Source organism: Lactuca virosa, chromosome 3, assembly GCF_052849685.1.
Source record: "Lactuca virosa cultivar CGN04683 chromosome 3, Lactuca_virosa_CGN04683_v6, whole genome shotgun sequence".
In the NCBI taxonomy this organism is placed as follows: domain Eukaryota; kingdom Viridiplantae; phylum Streptophyta; class Magnoliopsida; order Asterales; family Asteraceae; genus Lactuca; species Lactuca virosa.
Genome location: NC_136428.1, coordinates 56,788,758 through 56,810,374, shown reverse-complemented (window position 1 = coordinate 56,810,374; position 21,617 = coordinate 56,788,758). Strand labels below are relative to the sequence as shown.

At 34.3% G+C, this 21,617-nt stretch overlaps 3 protein-coding genes across 4 annotated transcripts; 2 read left to right on the top strand and 1 right to left on the bottom strand.

Annotated features, from left to right (window-relative positions):
* Positions 1-6,870: 6,870 nt before the first annotated feature.
* LOC145165759 (glycosyltransferase BC10-like) lies at positions 6,871-10,147 on the top strand. Its single transcript, XM_079084599.1, has 3 exons — positions 6,871-7,223; positions 7,849-8,475; positions 9,285-10,147. Exons 2-3 carry the CDS (start codon positions 7,966-7,968, stop codon positions 9,921-9,923), a joined length of 1,149 nt encoding a protein of 382 aa, XP_078940725.1. The 5' UTR covers positions 6,871-7,223; positions 7,849-7,965; the 3' UTR covers positions 9,924-10,147.
* A 3,425-nt stretch (positions 10,148-13,572) lies between these two features.
* On the top strand, positions 13,573-16,542 carry LOC145162333 (uncharacterized). Its single transcript, XM_079081510.1, has 3 exons — positions 13,573-13,824; positions 15,227-15,939; positions 16,010-16,542. The coding sequence occupies exons 2-3, from the start codon at positions 15,234-15,236 to the stop codon at positions 16,090-16,092; spliced, it is 789 nt and encodes a 262-aa protein (XP_078937636.1). The 5' UTR covers positions 13,573-13,824; positions 15,227-15,233; the 3' UTR covers positions 16,093-16,542.
* A 646-nt stretch (positions 16,543-17,188) lies between these two features.
* On the bottom strand, positions 17,189-19,647 carry LOC145165757 (uncharacterized). Of its 2 annotated transcripts, none has more exons than XM_079084597.1 (10): positions 19,393-19,647; positions 19,250-19,319; positions 18,815-18,882; positions 18,677-18,738; positions 18,514-18,595; positions 18,172-18,405; positions 17,958-18,086; positions 17,814-17,875; positions 17,483-17,602; positions 17,189-17,394 (listed from the first exon to the last, which is right to left on the bottom strand). In XM_079084597.1, the coding sequence occupies exons 1-10, from the start codon at positions 19,441-19,443 to the stop codon at positions 17,361-17,363; spliced, it is 912 nt and encodes a 303-aa protein (XP_078940723.1). In that variant the 5' UTR covers positions 19,444-19,647; the 3' UTR covers positions 17,189-17,360. The 2 variants fall into 2 exon arrangements, with proteins under 2 accessions (XP_078940723.1, XP_078940724.1); XM_079084598.1 differs by having other exon boundaries at positions 17,189-17,390.
* Between the last annotated feature and the right edge of the window lie 1,970 nt (positions 19,648-21,617).

Here is a 21,617-nt window from a genome sequence, read left to right as displayed (position 1 = left end):
GAAAACAAAACAAGCGAAGCGTTGCGTGGAATGGAGAAGAACTTTGAAGTGAAGGAAGACGGAGCATATTACTTCATGAACCGCATTTGGGTCCCTAAATTTGGGGGATTCAGAGGAGTAGTCATGAACGAAGCCCACAAGACGCGATACTCCATCCATCCGGGTTCAGATAAAATGTACTTGGATGTTAAGCAACATTATTGGTGGCCTAACATGAAGGCAGAGATTGCCACCTACGTTAGCAAGTGCCTCACGTGTGCTAAAGTAAATATGGAATATCAGAAGCCCTCCGGATTACTACAGCAACCAGTAATTCCCGAGTGGAAATGGGAAAGGATTACCATGGATTTTGTGACCAAACTACCCAAGTCGACGGACGGTTTGGATACCATATGGGTAATAGTTGATAGATTAACAAAATCCGCTCATTTCCTGCCAATAAAAGAATCATACAAGATGGAACGTCTGACAAGGACCTATATCAAGGAAATAGTGAGACTCCACGGAGTGCCCATATCTATCATCTCAGATAGAGATAGTAGGTTTACTTCACGCTTTTGGCAATCCCTTCAGAAAGCTATGGGAACACAACTTGACATGAGCACTGCCTACCACCCACAAACGGATGGTCAAAGCGAACGAACCATTCAAACCCTTGAAGACATGCTTCGTGCATGTGTGATAGACTTTGGAAAGTCGTGGGATACCCACTTGCCTTTGGTTGAATTCTCATACAACAACAGTTATCACTCGAGCATCAAAGTCGCTCCTTTCGAGGCATTATATGGGCGTAAATGTAGATCACCATTGTGTTGGGCTGAGATAGGGGACACTCAGTTAGCAAGAGGACAAACATCAGACAATGCATTAACAGGACCGGAAGTCATACGCGAAACGACCGAGAAGATAATTCAGATCAGAGCCCGACTGCAATCATCACGAGACAAACAAAAGAGCTACGCCGATAAGCGGCGAAAGCCCTTGGAGTTTAGAGTCGGGGATAGGGTGTTATTAAAGGTCTCTCCCTGGAAAGGGGTGATTCGTTTTGGGAAACGGGGAAAACTAAACCCTCGATACATTGGACCCTTTGAGATTCTTGCCCGAATCGGTCCAGTGGCTTATAGACTGCAGCTACCCGCTGAGCTCAGTAGTGTACACCCCGTGTTCTATGTTTCCAATTTAAAGAAATGCTTATCCGACGAAACTCTCATCATTCCCTTAGAAGAAATCGAAATCAACGAGAATCTCCTGTTCATCGAGGAACCAGTCGAAATCATGGACAGGGAGGTGAATCGTACTAAGCAAATTCGCATTCCGATTGTGAAAGTTCGATGGAACGCGAGACGCAGACCAGAATTCACATGGGAACGTGAAGACCAAATGAAGCAGAAGTACCCTCACCTATTCTCGCATTCTCAAATCTAGCTTTCAAAAGAATTTCGGGACGAAAATCCCTCTAACGGGGGGATGATGTCACAACTAGGAATTTTGATGCTTTGTAACAACAACAATGATAACAATTGCAAACCAAAAGGTGAAAGCATGTATGGTGCTTATTCAATAACAACAAACTTCCATCAAAACACTTTATACAAGCACTGCAAATAGTCAACAAGGAATTGGAAACCCTAGAAATCCCGGCTTAAGCCCATTTTGGACTAGGATTTCTTATTGGGCCTAATGGACCAATAAGCTTCCAATTTGACTATTTTGGGCTTAGGACCCTTAAATGGACCCTAATTGGATCCACTTTCTTTTATTTTAACATTTTGGGCCATAATGGGCCTAGAATGAAATAAAATACCCTAATGAGCCATAACAAATCTAATTAACTTAATAAGCCATAAAACTCATTCTTTGAATCATATTGGGCCGTGAATCACCTCCAAGGACCAATTGGGCTGAAAAATCATCAAATTGGACCCACAATATGGATTTAAGCAAAAAGGCCGAAAACTCTCTTCTCTTTTCTCTAATTCTCGGCCCAAGTGGGAAAAAAAAGAAGGAGATTAAGAGAGTTGACTTTTATGTTGACACCTCATGATTATCCAACATATCTCTTAGTAATATCTTCCATGTATCCATGCATAGTTTCATGTATCAAGGTAAGCTCATTTCTCTCCCCTCTCTCCTTATCTACGGCCGAGAGCTCCACACACCACCACCATTTTCATTTTGATCAAACACTTACAAGAAAAACTCTCAAGAACTCTTCCCTTTTCTCCAAATTTTCGAGCATTGGTGTGTGACTTCAAAGAGTTACCAATTAATATCATCATTCTTGGTAAGTCTTTACTTGAATCCATGATCTAACTACTTCATTTCATCAAAAATCTCCTCTTAATCTATTCAAACTCGTGATCTTGCATCTTAGAACACATCTAAGCCAAAGATCCTCCAAGAAGCTTGTTAGGCCGAGATTTGCATCAACCTTCTTCCATTCTTCTTCAAAACCGAACCCACAAACTCAAGGTGAGTTCATACCACTCTCTTTTCGGTTTTCATAAGTTTTATGGGGGAGAATACAAGTAAAATGTGTAGATCTATGTGTATGTGTATGCTATGTATGATTTTATGCATGTATGTGTGATTTTATGTGCTTATGTGTTGAATATGTAAACAAAAAGGGAAGAAAACTCGAGATCTATGGCATGAGTAAGAAAACAAACATGAACAAAGTTATATTACACTAAACAAGTCAAGAAAATTACCCTCCAAGATTATGATAAACATATTGTAACATAAAATCAATTTTTGGACTTAAATTGTCAAATAAACAAAAGTTAAGTTAAAAAAATTGCCATTCACGGTTTTCTCAAGGGCTAAAAGAGTCAAATCAGTTAAAATAAATGTTTTTATGAATATTATGCTCTTCAAAGGACTTGAAATGTAAATATTAGCTTAATGGGCCAATTTTTGGGCTTTTCGGCCCATTAAGCCCAAAGTTGCGAAAAACATGATTTTCAAGGGGCTGAAATGGTAAATTCTTCAAAACAGGGGATAAGAAGTTAAACAAAACTATTTCAAGGGTTAAAAATGCTTTTCTTTTCCAAAAAGGATCAAAAAAGTAAAGTTTTTGGATTTTGGGCCAAAATTGTAAAAGTTGTAAAAAGTGTGGACTTTAACCGAAAAACACTTTTCTGGAAGGGCTGAAACTGCCAAAGAATAAGTTTTGAGCCAAAAATATCACTTGAACAAGTCTATGGGTCAAATGTGTTAAAAAATGGTTTAAGGGCTAAAATGTCTTTTTTTATATATAAGGGACTAAAATTGTCATTTTTATTAAAGAAGGGCTAAAAAGGTCAAAACTATATTTTGAATCAATCTTTTACTATTAAGATGTTTGAGTCAAAAATACAAAACTACAATTCATGAAGATGAATATATGTATAATTCCAAAATCGTTAAAAACAACCGAACGGCCTCGCGCCGATCCAAAATTTTCAATCGTTAAATCAAACCTTCCAACAATTATGCAATACCTAAAACAAGTAAACATTCAAAACTTTGGGCTTGAAAGTTCCAAACATGCTTGATGGGCCTTTGTGATCCATTAACATGATTTTTGGGCCCAAGGGATAATAATGATAAATGTTATTGGGCCTTCTATGACCCAATTTCATATTAAAGGGACCCTCAATGGCTTTTAAGTGCTATTGGGCCTTAGTGGCCCATTAGCATTGCTAGTAAGGTCTAAGTAATCAAATACGAAATGGGCCAACGTGTCCTTCGTATACCCAACAGCCTAAAATAACTCACGAAAGTAGCACGGCTTTGTATTCCTCTTCTCCTCGTTTGTTAGGCTTATGCGTAATCAAAGTAAACAAATTCAGGTCGTTAATCAATAGTAATCAATGTTATTTGGGTTAAGTGATTAATAACGGGCGATACCTCCAAGGGTCGTTCGTAGTCTGTAGTTATAATCAAAGTCTCCTGGAAGGAAAGCGAGAGTTTGTGTATAGATCTATACGGGGGTGACTCCCCCACACCTCAGCTGTTCGCTACAGTTAGACTCGGCCAGTCTAGGGTGACAAAATCTTAAGATCAATCCCGGCGCACGATAGGTAGCCAAGACAGACGAACTAGTCATTATTATGCATGGTTATAACGACTCACAAAAATTAATTAATCCAATACCATCCGAATAATCAAGGAAGAGTAATCAAAATCATTCATTGTGGCAGTATAACAATTTGAGAAGTAACTATATTTTATGTATTCGGAAAACATCGGGTTTTTCGAGGAAATCAACATCACTCGCTTGTATCCTTCTATAACTATAATACAAAACTCCCTTTTTATACACGTTTTGAAATCATTCATGCATCAACTTATGGATCTCCACACTTTGATAAACAACTGTCTTTTCAGAAAATATCGGATTTTCTGGGTTTTACAAACTACAGAAATCATTTTTATCACAACCCTGCTTATGAACTCACCAACATTTCATATGTTGACGTTTTTCAAAATAACTTGTATTCTCAGGTAACAGGTAAGTTGCAGGGTAATATCAAGTACGTTAGGATGTTATGTTTTAAAAACTCTCGAACAATTTATGTTATGAATGTGTAATGTTTAAAACAATGTACTGGATGTAAACAATATCAGTTGTAATGTATTGATGCATGATGATGTTTATGTTATGATTCATGTATATTCATTGTGATGATATTTAATTTAAGTCACGCGAGCCCTCAGACGTTTCCGCCGTCTGGTTTCGGGGGTGTGACATCCTACCACATCTTCAAATCTCATTGCATTGAGATTTAATACTTGTTCAAGTGATGCAACAATATGTAGGAACTTGGATCGTGGTAAGGTTTTAAGAAATTTATTTACAAGCTTGGATTCTTCTATCGTTTCTCCTAGTGTTGTTGCTTTTGATGCTATTCCGGACAACTTTCCAGCATAATCATCTATCGATTCAGTCTCCAACATCTTGAGCCTATCGAAATTGGACATGAGAGTTTGCAAGCGGGCTTCTTGAACACGTGCTGCTCCAACGTGCCTTGACTTGATTGCATCCCAAAGTTTCTTGTTCGTGTCTTGATCGCCTGTTTGAATAATCAAGCTCTCCGGAATCGACCGGTACAATAACCCCATGGCCAAATCGTTTTTCTCTATGTTGTGATGGTTCCTGGGTCATTACTTCCCAAGCTTTGTGAATCTTTAACGCTACATTCATCCTCATAGCCTAAATTATGTAGTTTGTAGTTGTCAACATCGGGAAATGAACAGAGGTTGCTCCGATTTCTTTTGATGGCACTAGATTTGAGGTGTCACCCGTCATGGTGATTACTCAAATTAGAAAAGAAAAACTCGAAATCAGAGAGATTGAAAGTACTGTTCTTTCAAGATCAAAGCAGAAAAACGGGATCAATTGTTGATCAATCAATTTCAAACTAATTAAGTTCAATCGACGAATATTGTTCAAATCAACTCAATTGTGAACAGAGAAAAAAAAACTTAGCACTGTTTTGAACATTGTTCTATCGATTTAATGTTTGATCAATTACTCCAAACCATAAACGATTACTCCAAAAACGATTAAGTCGATTCCAATTGATCGATTACACTTGGCGATTTTGCAATTCACTTAATTCAAAATCAAAACCGATGATTACTGTTTGATTGACAATTTCAATCGACAATACTCCAATCGACAATTCTTCAATTTGTGATTGTCGACAACTGAAGATCAATCGTTCAATTAAGACATCTTGTGTAACAGAAAAAACGATCGATTATTAAAATCGATTGTTGCAGATGTATCAACTCGTTCACAGAAACCTTTGTCTATAGAAGGTTTATGTCGACAACAACTTTTGTCGAGTACCACCTGATGACCACTTGTGTTCTATCGCTGGATTTTTTTGTTTATGGGCTCTGATACCAATTCAAATCAGAAAAACAAAACATATGGAATAACTCTTCAATTTTATTGAGAAAATATCACTCAAAAACTCAATTTGATTACAACATAGATCATAACTCGATTCTATGAATGTATTTATAGACCTAGACTACCAAACTAGTACAATAAGACTGGAAAACAACTTTCTTTGTATAGGATCAAACCTCCTTGCTTGAGCTCTACTCAATTGATCTTCCTTGTGTCCTACTTGACTAAGGAATTCCTAACACCTTAAACAATACAATGGCAACAATGTTTATGCAAAATCATTCACAAATAACTTAAAAAAAAAAGATAAAGATATATAAAAACATTCATGGTTATGTAACAATGATTATGTATATAAAAAAATACTAATAATAAAACAATTGTTGACCTTAGTGAAAGACAATTGTTGACCTCACCTTGATTATCCCTGTCTCGGAACTTGTTTCCCTACTATCAAACAATCATCAATCACGAAATCACAATGAAGTGATAAACAATCAAAATTGGAGGAACCCACTTTATTTTGTTTGCGCATTGTCGACATATGTTCTACTCTTTTACTTCAAAAATCATTTTGAAACTAATATCTCCAGGCAGTTTACTAAAAAAGGGAAAAAAAAAAAAAAAAGCGAACATGTATATATTTGCAACCGGTGAACACAATTTTACCAGACAAAAATTACAATTTATATGGTCAATATTAATGAAGAGGCTTTACCCACAAACAGTTCAATATACTTCAAATGGGTTGAACTTTTTTCAATTGTGTCAATTTAGTTATTAATTAAATACCCATATTATATAACTCTAATATGGGAATACATTATATTATATAACTCTAATATGGGAATACATTATAGGTTATTACACATGTGTCCTTGACTAGTTTTATAACAATAAATTCCTTGAAAAAACGTACAATAATTTAATCCAAAGACAAAAAGAAAATTTATTAAAGAAAAAAAGAAACTGCTGCCCAGTGTTCACGCCATAAAAGCCATCTATCTCTCTCTCTCTCTCTCTCTCTCTCTAACATTGTGTAAGCAATTCTAAAACAAAATCACACGAACCAGACCACCATTACATAGATCTCTTCGCTCTTTCATACGTTTCGCACTTCCCCATTCTTATATTCTTTGTCGCCTATATTTACTCCCACACTCCTGGATTCGTTTCTATATATCTTTCTCCATCAGATACAGACACACCAAGTGCAAAGTCCTTTTCTCAATTAATCAATAAAAGTATTGGGGCAAATATCAGCTGCGATATCACTAGTTATTGTTGTTGGATGCTCTCTTTTTCTCACCAGTTCATGGTATGTTCTACTTCAATGTTTTTCCCCTTATTTACTCAATCAGTTTGTTCTAGATCTTTCAATTAGTTTCGTTATTAGGAGTCTTTTTGATACTTATCTCAATCACCCATGTTATATGATATCAATTTGAAATTGGGTTTCTGCTGTTTTATACATATTGATTGGTTTTGATGATATTCGTCTTTAAAGCCTTCGTGTTAGATGCGTCCTGGTAATTATCAACTCCCATAGATTTCACAATCCTTTAATTACTACGAAAAACTGAAGTTTTTTCGTTTCCCGATACAACTTTTTCGTTGTTTTGAGATCTCAAATTGCTACAAGGGGTTTGAAGAATTTTGTCCTTTAATCCTTTTTACCTTTTGCCAACTTTTTCTTTTTTCCCTAAAACCCATTGTTATCATCGATTTGTAGACGGGTGTATCCTCTTTTGATGAGATTGACAGGGTTTCAACTTTATCATTTTAGAAAACACTTCCCTCTTTATATTCTTGGGATAATTTTCACATTTCTTGGATTATGAAAAACAAACCACTAGATTAAAACATCTGGGATCTTGTTCTATTTTATTTTGATAACTGATATCAAAGATATACTCTTTAACTCGTTGTGATTTCTATTTCAGGGTGCAAGAAGGCTCTTAAAGGACTTTATGAGCCATAAAACAACATACCCACAACCAAAATCTCATAGTTTTGTGTTATTAAGATACAATCTTTGATTATTATTATTATTATTACCAATGGAGGAAGGAAAAGATCCTCCTACAACAGTTATAAGTAGGTCAAACCAATCTAGGGCTTTACCACAAAGACTTATTCAATTACTTGCCTTGTTTCTACTTTTATGTTTTGCCATATCATTATTTAGTATATATATGATCCGTAAAACCGGAGTAGTAACAACAGTGACATCAGCAATCCCCATGTTGCAACCATGTATACAAGCACAACCACAGAACAATCTTGACCATTGGATCACACCTCCTTCGAATCTTGTCCACACAATGAGTGATAAAGAGCTATTTTGGAGAGCTTCTTTTGTTCCACAGTTAAAAAAGTATCCATTTGCAAGAGTCCCAAAGATTGCCTTTATGTTCTTGACTAAAGGCCCATTACCATTGGCTCCTTTGTGGGAGAGGTTCTTTAAGGGGCACAACAGTCTTTATTCTATTTACATTCATTCACTTCCATCATTTCAAGCTCGTTTTCCATCAACATCTGTTTTTTATCAGAGACAGATACCAAGTCAGGTATGTTGAGCCCTGTTTCTTGTTTCTTGTTTCTTGTTATCTTTTAGCTTTAATGTATTCATGTTTATAAGATAGTTGCTTTAAAGACTTCTAGTTTTATGACTACTTAAGTATTACCATAAAAAGATGTGCAAATCTATAGGAAATATCATATAGATCAATTACCATATATTATGATTATTATCCACATTGACCCTTGTAATAATCCCAATAATAACTTAACCTATTAAGACGTTCTTTATGTGTTAAGTAAAAAAAGAAACACCCTTTAACTTAAGTTAGCTATATCTGGATGTTTCTTTTTGAGTTAATGCAGAAAGAACGAGTTAATAGAGAAAAACACAGAATTGAGGCTTCCCGCAATTAAGTCCTAACATTTTACAAATTTACCCTCATATATATTTTTCATTTCCACTTAAGGAGCTGTTTCTTTCTTGTTTCTCATCAATTCGTGTATGGGAAAACTGGCTGAATGGGTAATGAACATCTGTTTGGATAAAGTGTTGTATATACTATATACATAAGGTTTCTGGGCTAAATAAACCGTCTGAATGAGAATAAACGACCATTTTACCCTTACATTCCAAAAATTTCATAATATCCATCAATTGTAACAATATTCATCAATGAGAGAAGTTGGGAGGAAAAAAGAAGAAGGGTAAATAGGTAACTTAACCCATTAAGTCATTCTGTCCGGATTTAGTCAAAAAGAAACAACTATGTATAGTGTGCCAATACCATCATCATTTTCTCATAAACCTTTTAAACATCATTTATCCTGACAAAAGACGATTTTACCCCTGTTACAGATAGCCGAATGGGGTAGAATGAGCATGTGTGATGCAGAAAGGAGACTCCTAGCCAACGCCCTTCTGGACATCTCAAACGAATACTTCATTCTTGTATCGGAATCATGCATTCCACTCTACAACTTCACCATAACATATCGTTACATAACACGATCCAAATACAGTTTCATGGGGGCCTTTGATGACCCGGGCCCATTCGGGCGGGGCCGCTACAACCCCAACATGCTGCCCGAAGTCAACATTTCCCAATGGAGAAAAGGCTCTCAATGGTTTGAAGTCAACCGAAAACTCGCATCCATTATCATATCCGATGTCACATTTTACCCAAAATTCCTACTGTTTTGTAGGCCGGCTTGTTATGTTGATGAGCATTATTTTCCAACTTTGTTAACAATCCAGGCACCGAAACTGCTTGCAAACAGGAGTTTGACTTGGGTTGACTGGTCCAGGGGTGGGCCCCACCCTGCAACATTTGGGGCGATGGATATTACGGAGGAATTTATGAAGAAACTTCATGAAGGTCGGGAATGTGTTTATAATGATAAGCCGTCTTTGATGTGTTATATGTTTGCAAGGAAATTTGCTCCAAGTACTTTGGAAAGGCTGCTTCGTTTTGCACCTGAATTTTTGGGGTATTGATTTGATTGGAATTGGGATTGGAAAAGTTTTAAGACAGTTTTGTGGGATATATCATCATATATAGATTATGAAATGAATAGTTTCTTGCTAGATGTGAGGTTTTTTTGTACTTTATATTAGTTTTAAACGGAATCAGAAAACTGCCTTTAATTTGGTTGAACTTGTTGACCATGTTAGCCAAATTGCAAAAGCAAGAAAGCTTCTTCAAGAATTTTCTAAAGAAACTTCTTTGTGGGTTTTTTACATAAATTGGTAACAAGTTGAAACATGTCTGTATAAATTGGTAAAAAGAAATATAACTTTGTTTGCATAAATAATTGTTTTATCTTTTTATTTATAAGTTGACGTGAATGTTTTTTTTTTTCTCAAATTTGAAAAGTTTTTTCAGGAGTTTGTATAAAATCTATCTGTGGATACATTGCATATAATTTTCAACTTAATATAAATTGTAAATGTGATGTCATGTCATGTGGTGAAGGAGAATGTTGACTGTGCATGTGAATCTTAAGCATTCCAGAATAAAAAGAATACGTCATTGAAAATGTCACAATAATTTATTAATACGCATCGATATAGTTGACTCGGTATATCTATGTTCCGTTGTTCCTATCTACAAATTTAAGGTTTTATACCTTGTGATTTTGAACAATTTCAAAACATCATTAAAAAAAAGGCAGTATTAATCAACATCATAAATGCATGAATTTGAGTTGTTTCTAGAAAAAAACAACTTTTGACAAAAAATTAAAGATATCTGTTTTGGGGGTCCACTATTTTGGATTTGGCTTCCTAGTCTTATTGAGGCTTTTCAATACCTGACCTTGACCTTTACATAGCCGAATATTTAGTATTTATCTGTCTATATATGCATGATCCGATAGGAGCCTCGCTTTGTGGCTGTTAAACGGATGTTGTAGTATCTACAATCTACATGGCAACTTAGGTATTGGTCTTAAGATTTATGCCTTCCAGATTGACCGATGATGATGATGAGAGAGGGATGCCCTTCTACACATTGATCCACTTATGGTAGTCGTGTATATTTTAGTGACAACTTCCTCTTATGATCCACTAAACGACAACTTGCGATTAACCGTTTTGGCGTTGAAGTTGAATATTGTAATGTTTCTGAGACACGGTAGCCTTGTAATCTTTTCCATGAGACTCTCTCTACAATATCTAAAGCTTACAATTGTATATTGTAACAATGTGAGTGTTGTTTATCTTTCTTCGAATCCAATCTAATATCTGAGAACAAATAATATTCTTTTTGTCTGTAACAAAGTTAGCTATTGTTGACATTTCGTGTGCTTCACATTCCTTCGATCCTAATATGCCAATATATTTACCAAATGCATTTCCTCTCAATTGATTACTGAGTTTAAATGTTTAGTCTTATCCCACCTTCAAACCGTGGAGGAATATTAATGTATTTACTTGTGTATTATATTATACCAGCCCATATAAGATTTAATTAGACTTGTTTACCTCATGGCCTATGCCCATGTCATGTATAAGGTGATGTTTTTTTTTAAAGAGCTTCTAAACCTCTTATGTATGTGTCTCTTATGTATGTGTCGTGCACGCAGACAACGCGTAGACATTTTCATCTATAGAACGTTTGTTTTTTAGAAGACCACAAACACGTCCCCTTTTAAAGGGGATTTAGGCCAATGTCTTTCAACTTTCAAGTATTCTAAGCTAAAAAAAAGTCTAAGGTTAAAAAAATGCATACGTTTCCTCTTCACATACATTTTAATCTACACTTTTATTAAGTTATAAATAAATAAATAAAGTCTAAGGCCCCGTTTGTTTACCTCTTAATTGTAAAATTAAGAGGCAATGTCTGAAAAATTCAGATTCAGATCGTTTGTTTGGGTCTTATTTTTTACCTCTTAAAATCAAAAACACCTCTTAATTTTTCAGATATGAAACAAAGTCTGAATTAAAAAAAATAACGCGCATCTTGTTTTGCCCTAAACCACACGGTCGAACATAACCCACCTCCTCTTCTCCTGTTTGCGTCTTCCTCCTACGTTTTCTTCCCCGGTTCGCGTCTGCTTCCCTTCGCCTGTTCCCTTCGCCGCCGCCGCCGCCTGAAACAACGCCACCCAGCCGATCGTCGACGTCCCAGCAGCCTCTTCTCCCCGTTTGTTTCGTCCCAGCAGCCTTCCCAGCGTTTTCTATGCCCTAAAGTCGAAAATCAAAAACCGAAAACGTCGGTCTCCACTAAGTTCCGACATCGCTGGTGCCACACTCGAAAGCGCCGCCCTCTCCAGCGCTGGTTCCGCCCTCGACAACGTCGGTCTCCACCAGACGATCTCCGATCTCCTTCATTGGTCAGGTATAAAGTTTCTAAAATCACTCCACATTCTTGAAATCGAATTGTTCTCCTGATGTGAAATCTAAAATCGATTTAATATTCAGAGTTTTTAAATGTTCATATTTTGGGTAATATGTGATGTTTTGAATCAGTGGTTTCAAGAACATTACAAATTATGACAGGCTCCCCTTTTGACTAATGTCACTGTAATGTTGCTCAACAGCCACATCACCATAGTGATTCATTGCTTGTTCTACTTTATTCTTATGCACATGCTTGCTAGAAGCTTGATTCCATTATAGCTGCAAGTTAAAGTTTTTTTTATCAAAGAATACAAAATTACTTCATAATTGCAAGAAATTTGATGAACAATTGGTTTATGGTGATATAACTCTGAATAAATAGTCCATTGTAATAATGTTTGGTTACAAATTTGCATCTGACATGAGATGTTCTTATGTTTATTGTTTAATTTTGTGGAATTTTCTCATGTGTTTAGTGTTGAATTTAACTTTTGGTGCCTTGTTTTTAGTTTTTAGTGAATGAATATTTTTCCCGTTTTACAGGGAAGAAATAAGCTTTGTGAAGGCAAGAAAATACCTCCATTTTGTTGAATGAACGTGTCATGGCTGCAATGATATATGGGTTGTATAGGGATGTTTTCAATGAGCTTCCACATATCAGTGATTTGGAACACACATAATCATTAGATAATGTTATTGTACTTGTGGTGATGTGTAAATGATAAAATAGCAATGAAATTTTATTGATTTATCTATTATAGCATTATATTTTCACCTCTTCCAATTAGAGCATTGTATTTAAAAAAAAATCTATTTAGTTATAACAATGTCATCCAAAATGTTTCTATTTAGATTTTTGTATAATTTTGTATATTTAATTTTGAATTTGTATGATGTTTATATATTTTTTTTAACCATTAAAGGAATTGGTTTAATTATTTTAGAAAAATAAACATTGCATTCAGTATAAAATAATGTCTAGGGTAAAAAAGTTATTTTTATAATTCAGTACAGAAATTCAGAGGTTTCAACCAAACAACATATTAAATATTCAGATCTTAAAAACTCAGACCCTCTTAAAAATTCAAACCTCTTAAAATCAGAGGTTTCAACCAAACAACATATTAAATATTTAGATCTTAAAAACTCAGACCCTCTTAGAAATTCAAACCTCTTAAAATCAGAGGTTTCAACCAAACAGCATATTAAATATTCAGATCTTAAAAACTCAGACCCTCTTAGAAATTCAAACATCTTAAAATCATCAGATCTTAAAAATTCAAAAAATTCAAATCCAAACAGCCTTAGGTAAAAAAAAAACCGTTTCCTCTTCACAAAAAACCCTCCACCCCAAAACCCTCGTCGATCGCTGTAACATCTCTCACCGGTGAAAGCTTCGACTCCGGTGAGAGCCTTGACGCCGACCACCGCTCGCAAACGTCGCCGTACTTCTCCTCTGCTCAGCAACGTCTCCGGATTTCTCCTCTGCTCTGCAATTGCTCACACCAGCTGTCGCTCACGTCTTCACCATCGTCTCCGATCTCTGCTGCCACTGGTAAGAACATTTTTCCTGAAATCAGATCTTATCTTCTAGGGTTTGTTATATTTGTTGGAAATCAGATGTTGTTGTTGGTAAAATCAGATTAGTTTGCTGAAACACGAAAATCATATGTACATTTGCTGAAAATCAGTTTTATTTGCTGAAATCAGATGTTCATAGTTGCTGGAAATCAGATTTCTTTGCTGATATATATATTTTTCTGAAATATGAAAAATGTTGTTCAATTTATTGAAATTAGCTGTTATTGTTGCTGGAAATCACAATTTTTAACTGAAACTAAATGTATATATTTGCTGGAAATCACATTTTTAAATGAAGTTGGATGCAAGGTTGTTAACAGCGATCGCTACACTCGCTATAGCGAATAGCGTAGCGTAGCTGTGATGGGTCGGTACGATGCCTGTAGCGAGGCAATAGCGTGTGTAGCGATGTCCGGCAAATTTTTTTTTTTTTTTGTTTAAATCGGTAAGAAACGTAGCAATTAGGCTCAGAATAGGTTTAGGCGGGCAATCGTACAGTCAATTTCATGTCTTCCCCTCTAATCGACTAAGATTGTACGATCGGCGCCAAAATCGATTTTGGCGGGTTATTTCTCACTTCTGCAACAGTAGCGACAATAGCACACCTCACCAAAATCGATTTGTGGTATTGAAACATAGTTTTAGACTTTAGAGTCTAAAAATAACGATTCTTTTGTGGTATTAGAACTTAATTTTAGACTTTAGAGTCTAAAACTAACCAATCTTTTATGGTAAACATCTTTTGGAACTTAATGTTAGCTTAATAGAACTAATACTTGTTAGTTCTATGTTATTTTTAATTGTTGCATAGGTGCAAGTAAATATAGTGTTTAATTTTATAAGAAATCACAAAATATGAAATAGCTGTCGCTATTTCATCGTTATCGCTACGTAGCGTATAGGTGGGTTGTCGCTATTTCCTCGCTATCGCTATCGATAACCTTGATTGGATGTATATAGTTGTTGGAAATCACATTTTAACTGCAATTAGTTGTTATTGTTGCTGGAAATTGGAATAGTATTCATATCTGATTTTTATATGCTTTTTTTATTATTAGAAATGGGAGAAAACTTTGTGCAATTTTGTTTGATGGTATTGAGGGTCTATGAACATGAGAGCAGCATGGATGACATTGTTATATATTCCTGAGGTATTAAGAGGATGAATTAAGATGACGGCTACAAGTTTAGGACTAATAAAATTAGGAAACATTGCTTTTTTTTTTCTTTGCTTGTGTTGGAACCATTGATTGAGTTTTTTGCTTATGTTGGTACTTGGTAAACATATGTATGGTTTTTTTTTTTTTTGCCAATTTTGATTTATGATTCTATATTTATGTTGTTTATGCTATTAACAAGTTTCTGCGGTTTAACAGGCTCATAATGGATAACGATAAAAAAATACTTCTCGTAATACTTATGTACTTGTATCTCCGCTTTTTTTGGAAGAGAGGTTTGAAACGAATGCGAGACAATGATTCAGATATGTCGAGACATCAATACACGTTAGAGTTATTGCAAGGTGATCCCAAACAATGTGTTGAAATATTGCGTATGTCTCGTGAATCCTTTGTTCGATTGTGTGCACATTTTAGAGTAAATTATTCGTTAAAGGATAGTAAACATGTATCGGTTGAAGAAAAGATGGCTATGTTTTTGATGATGATCGGTCATAATCAACGTTGCGAGGTTATCAAGCATAGATTTGAACACTCAAAACAAACAATTCATAAATTTTTTTATGAAGTGTTGGATAAAATGATGTTTTTCGCAAAAGATGTGATTGTACCAACTTCTTTCAATCCGAATCCAAACATTCTGGGACATAATAAGAGGCTACGACAGGTTTTTAAAGGAGCAGTTGGTGCACTTGATGGAACTTTGATACATGTTATTGTCCCTACTAACAAACAAGATTTGTATAGAGTAAGGGGAAAAGGGGATTGTTATCAAAACGTATTGGCAGTTTGTGACTTCAACATGATTTTTACGTTTATTCTGGCCGACTGGGAAGGGGTAACACATGATTCAAGAATATTATCAGAAGCATTAGCGAATCCACATACACAATTCCCGTTTCCACCACCAGGTATGTTTATGGTTTGTTAAATATTTATATTTTAGTTTAAAATTTTAATTAGTTATTTATATTTTTACAGATAAATATTATCTTTGTGATACCGCGTATTCACACACTCGAGGATTTATGGCTCCGTATCGTAATGTGAGGTATTGGCTTTGAGATTTTCCTCAGAGACATCCATTGACCAATAAAGAAAAATTTAATCATTCACATGCAAAACTTCGAAATGTCATTGAACGTGCTTTTGGCGTCTTGAAAACACGATTCCCTATATTGAAGAAGATGGCACCATTTCCTTTGGTTACACAAAGAAACATTATCATTGTATGTTTCGCGCTACATAATTTTATACGGAAAGAGGGGTTGAGCGATGAGTTCTTTACTTAATATGAGCAACCCAATGTGTTGTTTCAAAATAGTCATGCACGCGTTGATGTTGATGATGGGGTTCAAGGACATAATACTGCAGCAGACCGAGATTACATGACTCGTTTACGAGATGAAATTGCTGAACAGTTAATGCAAAATATGGAATGAATGATTTAAAAAAAAATGTTATTGTGGTTGTATGATTTATATTTCAATGTTGGAAAACTAAAATTATTTAAATTTCAATGTTGAAAACCTCTTTAAAGTTAAAAAAACGAATTATTTAAATTTTAGTTTATTTTAGCAGTCTGCAGATCTTAAAAAAAACAGATTTTTTCTTGCAGACTGCAAATGTTTAGTCTACATCTTCTACTGCAGAGGTTTGCAGACGTGGTCAATAGACTGTAGACCTTTTGCCTCTAAAAAAATAAACACCTTAGACCTATGTGTTCGTGTGTTAACCGACTATTTAATTCTTATGTCATTAATGGAATAGAAATTAGTTTTAGGAATTATTCCAAGTTATAGAAATATTATGGAAATGGTATGTTATGATAAGACTTGGATATTATTACTATCCAATTTAATAAAAGATAAACAAAGTCAAATTTGACATGATATGGATCAGCTATCATGTCAAAACACATTGATGCCTATCAATAACATGCATATCAAACTCATTGGAGGTCCATGATAGTAAGTATAATACAAACATTTTATCATATTAGTCTTTATGGCTAAGCAAACTAAATAACAATATTTATATATTAATGTGATTATGAAATTTTCTACCTTATTCCTTATGTTTATATACAGGTTAATTAGTTTACAATTATATGATGACAAGAGATGGAATTTGGAAAGCCTAGAAAGAACATTTTGACTATAACAAAAAAGTCAATCTATGATTTCAATAATGTTGCATAATAAATATATAATTTTGGGCAATACATGTTATGGAACACTCTTTACAACATTAAACGATGTTAAAAATAAAAAATACTTGTAGCAGGAAAATTGTAACGAACTATAGCATACACCAGGCATCTAGCAAGCAATCAGCCTATTTTTGTAGTACTTCCATCTCTCTTCCTTGCAAAACAGAGTCACAATTATTAAAATTTCAAGAATTGAAAGATCCCAAGTTTATGTTTTTAAATTTGAATGGAAAATGACTTACCAGCCTAACACTTCTTCTTTAGGAAGATTCTTGTTGTATAAAGGAAGCTCAAATAGGAAACCTACTTTCAACCATGAGGGCAAGCTTCCATACACCATAGGAGGCAGTGGAATGAGAGGACTGAAGAATTTATAAAAACAATTCATTAAGTTACTTGTCTCATTTCATTTCCAAAAGATTTAAATGCAAGAAATAGCAATATACTTTCATTGATTTGTTTGTTATAAGATCATACTTTCATTTTTTTTAATATTATAGATATAGTTGGATGGTTTTTCAAAGTATAATGTCATAATAAGAAAAAAGTTGAAAGTACAATGCTGTGATTGACCTTGTTGTGTTTTTATAATGTCGATATGCAGCCACGTTTCCATACTTCTTATCTGCAGATACCTGAATCCATGTTTTTGACAAATTTAAACAACTGAACGATTACAATATTTATTAAAAAAATAATAATAATAAAATAGCGAACCTCAAGCAGGGGTATCCCACTAACGAAAAGAAGCAACAATGTTAAAAACACTGGCCCAAGTACAACTAGCCATTCAGCACCATCTAAAACAGGGGTAGACCCCACAAAGATTCCCCACCAAAGAAAAATCTGCATCCCAATTCCCAAGATTTATTTAATTCTCAACATCTATATGTAAAAAAAAAATAAACAAATAAATGACTTAACCACTAACCTCGCCAAAGTAGTTAGGATGACGAGAATACCCCCATAATCCAGCATCACACCATTTTCCTCTGTTTGCTGGAGAATTTTTGAACATTAACTTTTGTTGATCAGCTGTGGCTTCAATTGTGAGGCCCACAGCCCACATAATCCATCCAATTATGTCACGAGCTTCAATTCCTGGATTTGAGTCACTTGCATTCACAATTGTCACAGGTAAACTTACTGTCCAAACCCATACAGCCTGTTATATAATAACGTAACAACAATTATTATTTAATATTTACTAAGAAAAATATATATCTTTTTTGATTCTGGAAGTAAAATTTATTTATATACGTAACACAGAAACCTGAAAGATCCAGAAAACCGCCAATTTTCCCAAATTTTCACGCATCTCATCAAAACGTCGATCTTCTCCCCAATTCAAGATCCTGATAAGATATGTGAAAGTGGAAAGCAATGAACAAAATGGATTTTTGATTGTTTGAGAATGAACAATTGTGTATTCATACCTCATTAATAGAAACACTCCAAGGCGAAGACCCCATACTACAACAAAGAAGCTCAAAACCACCTGAATGAATATTGATACATTATTTTTAGAAATATAAAATTATGAAGAAAAAATAGAAAACAGAAGGGCTGGTTACCTGTCTAACGTGCCATGATCCTTTTAGAATCAATGTTAATAGAGCGAGTATGACAAAATTTGTGCTTCCTGTTATTTTTAAAAAAATGTAAGGTTTAGATCAGACTGAGTAAATTCTTCCAAAGTGATGAATTTCAGCACATGCCTAACATATCATGATTAGTGTATCTTGGTTTCTAACAAAAAGGAAAACAATAAACATGAATTTCATCTATACATGTTCAAATAAACTTGGGTACAATCAACTGATCAGAAATAACATAAACCACAAACTGAGAAAGGTTAATATAAAACAAGTAAAAAGCAGATAAGAATTATAGATATGGAAGAGTTTTGGGTTCAGCTGAAAAGTAAAAGCCTCCCGCTGTCTTGGAGAGAGAATTTACAGAATACAGGTATGGAGTGAGTAAAATTGAAGCAATGGGAAAAGGTATACCTGCAAAATCAGTGACTTTATCGAATTTGAGAAGTGCTGTGACTACGAAGAACGATAACTGATAGCAAAACTGCAAGGAAACAGAATGATTAGAGTTATTCACAATATGATTAAAATGCAGGAGGGAGAGGGTGTGTTTGTACAGTAACGATGGCTGTGAGTGCCAAGAAATGAGAGTCGATGACGGTGCCCATGACAATTGATAATCTTCTTCAAGCTAACCAAGTTTCCTCAGTGTTTTCATATAGAAGAGAAGAGAAAAATCAAGTCATCAATGGGGATTTCCGTTGACGATATGAGCGCTCGTGGACCGGAGAAGACGGATGTGTGGTTGAGGACTTAACGCGACGGATCACCCAATACCGCATACGTTTGGATTCGAATAAATCGTCCCTCGAATATCATCCAACTTCGCCTTTCAGTCCCTATTTACTTTTTCTTTTTTCTACTTTCTTATTAATAGTATTTTTATATTTTTATTTTAGGAAAACCATTAATATTTACAACATTATATTGAAAAGTCGTTATTTTATTTTTATTTCAGGAAAAAACCACTTATAGAACATTCTAGAAGACCATTTATATTTAAATATTATTTTTCAAGAAAAACAAATTTTTATATTTTTTTTTCATTTTTGAGCATAAAAGAGAGCATTAAGTCATTAACCATTAGGTTGAGAACGATTCGCTTTTATTAAAACCAAACTGAATAGAAAGATTTGGTTTTTGAGTTTGGAGAGAGCAAACTATTGTTTTTCGATTTATGTTTCATGTGGCTTGTGGTGATTTAGTAAGACATGTGGAAGATATGGTAGATAATATATCGACTTATGTTCAAATCCTGACACTACTCAGCCATTGTGACCATGAAGGTTCGTTTGCATTGACTCCAGGGCATGATACATAACCTCATGTTTGTAGCGGGGGATTAGTCGGTACGTAAAAACTGGCCTGAAACCCTCGTTAGAGAAGGTTCTTTTCCAATAAAAAAAAGGATATTAAAATTTAACAAAACACATAATTTCCTAAAATATAATACAAGACTAGGCCAACACATACTTATTATTTTATTTTTCATTAGAATTCCCTAAATGCATACTACTTGTACTTTTTAACGTAATTGATCAATTAAACATATACATAAAATAAAATGATATTTAGGTGCTGTTTGTTTTTTTGAAGCCAAAATATCTGCAGTCTGCGGACCACATCTGCAAGCCTCTGCGGCAGAAGAGGTTGACCAAATGTCTGCAGTCTGCAATAAGAAGACTGTTTGTTTTTAACGTCTGCAGCTGTTGAAATAAATTGATTTGTTAAACTTAATTTCATGTTATAAACATTAAAAATGCATTTTCAGCAAAAAAAAAAAAAAAAAAAAAAACTCCACGGTGGCCCATGTCTACGCCAGGAAGACATCGCGCAGACGTTTTTGATCTGGGCACTTTCAAAAAAACAAACACTCTGCGAGGACATATGTATGCGCGTTGTCTGCGTGGCGCAGACAAAAGTGGTTGCGCAGATCTTCACAAAAAAAAAAAAAACAAACAACCCCTTAGTATTTTAGTTTGGTTGTTGGCTTTTTTTTTTTTCTGCAAATTAGAAAAAAAAAAAGAGCATATTATACATTTTTGATCAATTTAGAATAGCCTATTTTTAACAAAAATGTCATTTTTTGCAAAACACAAAATAAAAAAAATAAAAATCCTTATTTATGTTTTGCAAAACACAAAAACAAACCTTATTTTTATTAACTCTTGGCGACCATTTTTTTTTTAATATCCCTTGTGTTTTTTTACTTGATTTGGATAGGGGTGACTTTGTTTTTTACTTAATCTGGATAAAGCCATAAAGGTGACTTGAGTGGTTGTTAAACCAAAATAAACATGAAATTAATGTTTAAAACACTAACAATTTGCCCAACACATTTCACCTTAAAACTGTTTAATTTACATTTGTTTTTTGGAATAATAAAATAGACATTTAATCTTACATTTTGAAGTATATAATATTTCATCCAAACAAATATCATTATTCACTTTGTCACTGTAACGGTCTAACCCACATTTTCTTATTTGTCATATCTAGTTATTTTTAGAGAAAATGGATGGTTACAGCACTATTTATTTCAAATGTTTAAAATATCAAGCGAAATTATTAAGACTGTGTTTAGTTACGAATCATTTTGAGTTTCAAAAAAACAAAATCAATTTTTATTTTTAATTTTTATAGAAAATTTGAAAAACATGTTTAATTAAAACTGGTTGAGTTTCATTTTTTTATTTTAAAAAATTATAAAATATGTTTAGATGTTTATTTTCTATTGTTTCATTTTTCAGTTTTAATTATTTCAAATAACATACATACCCCC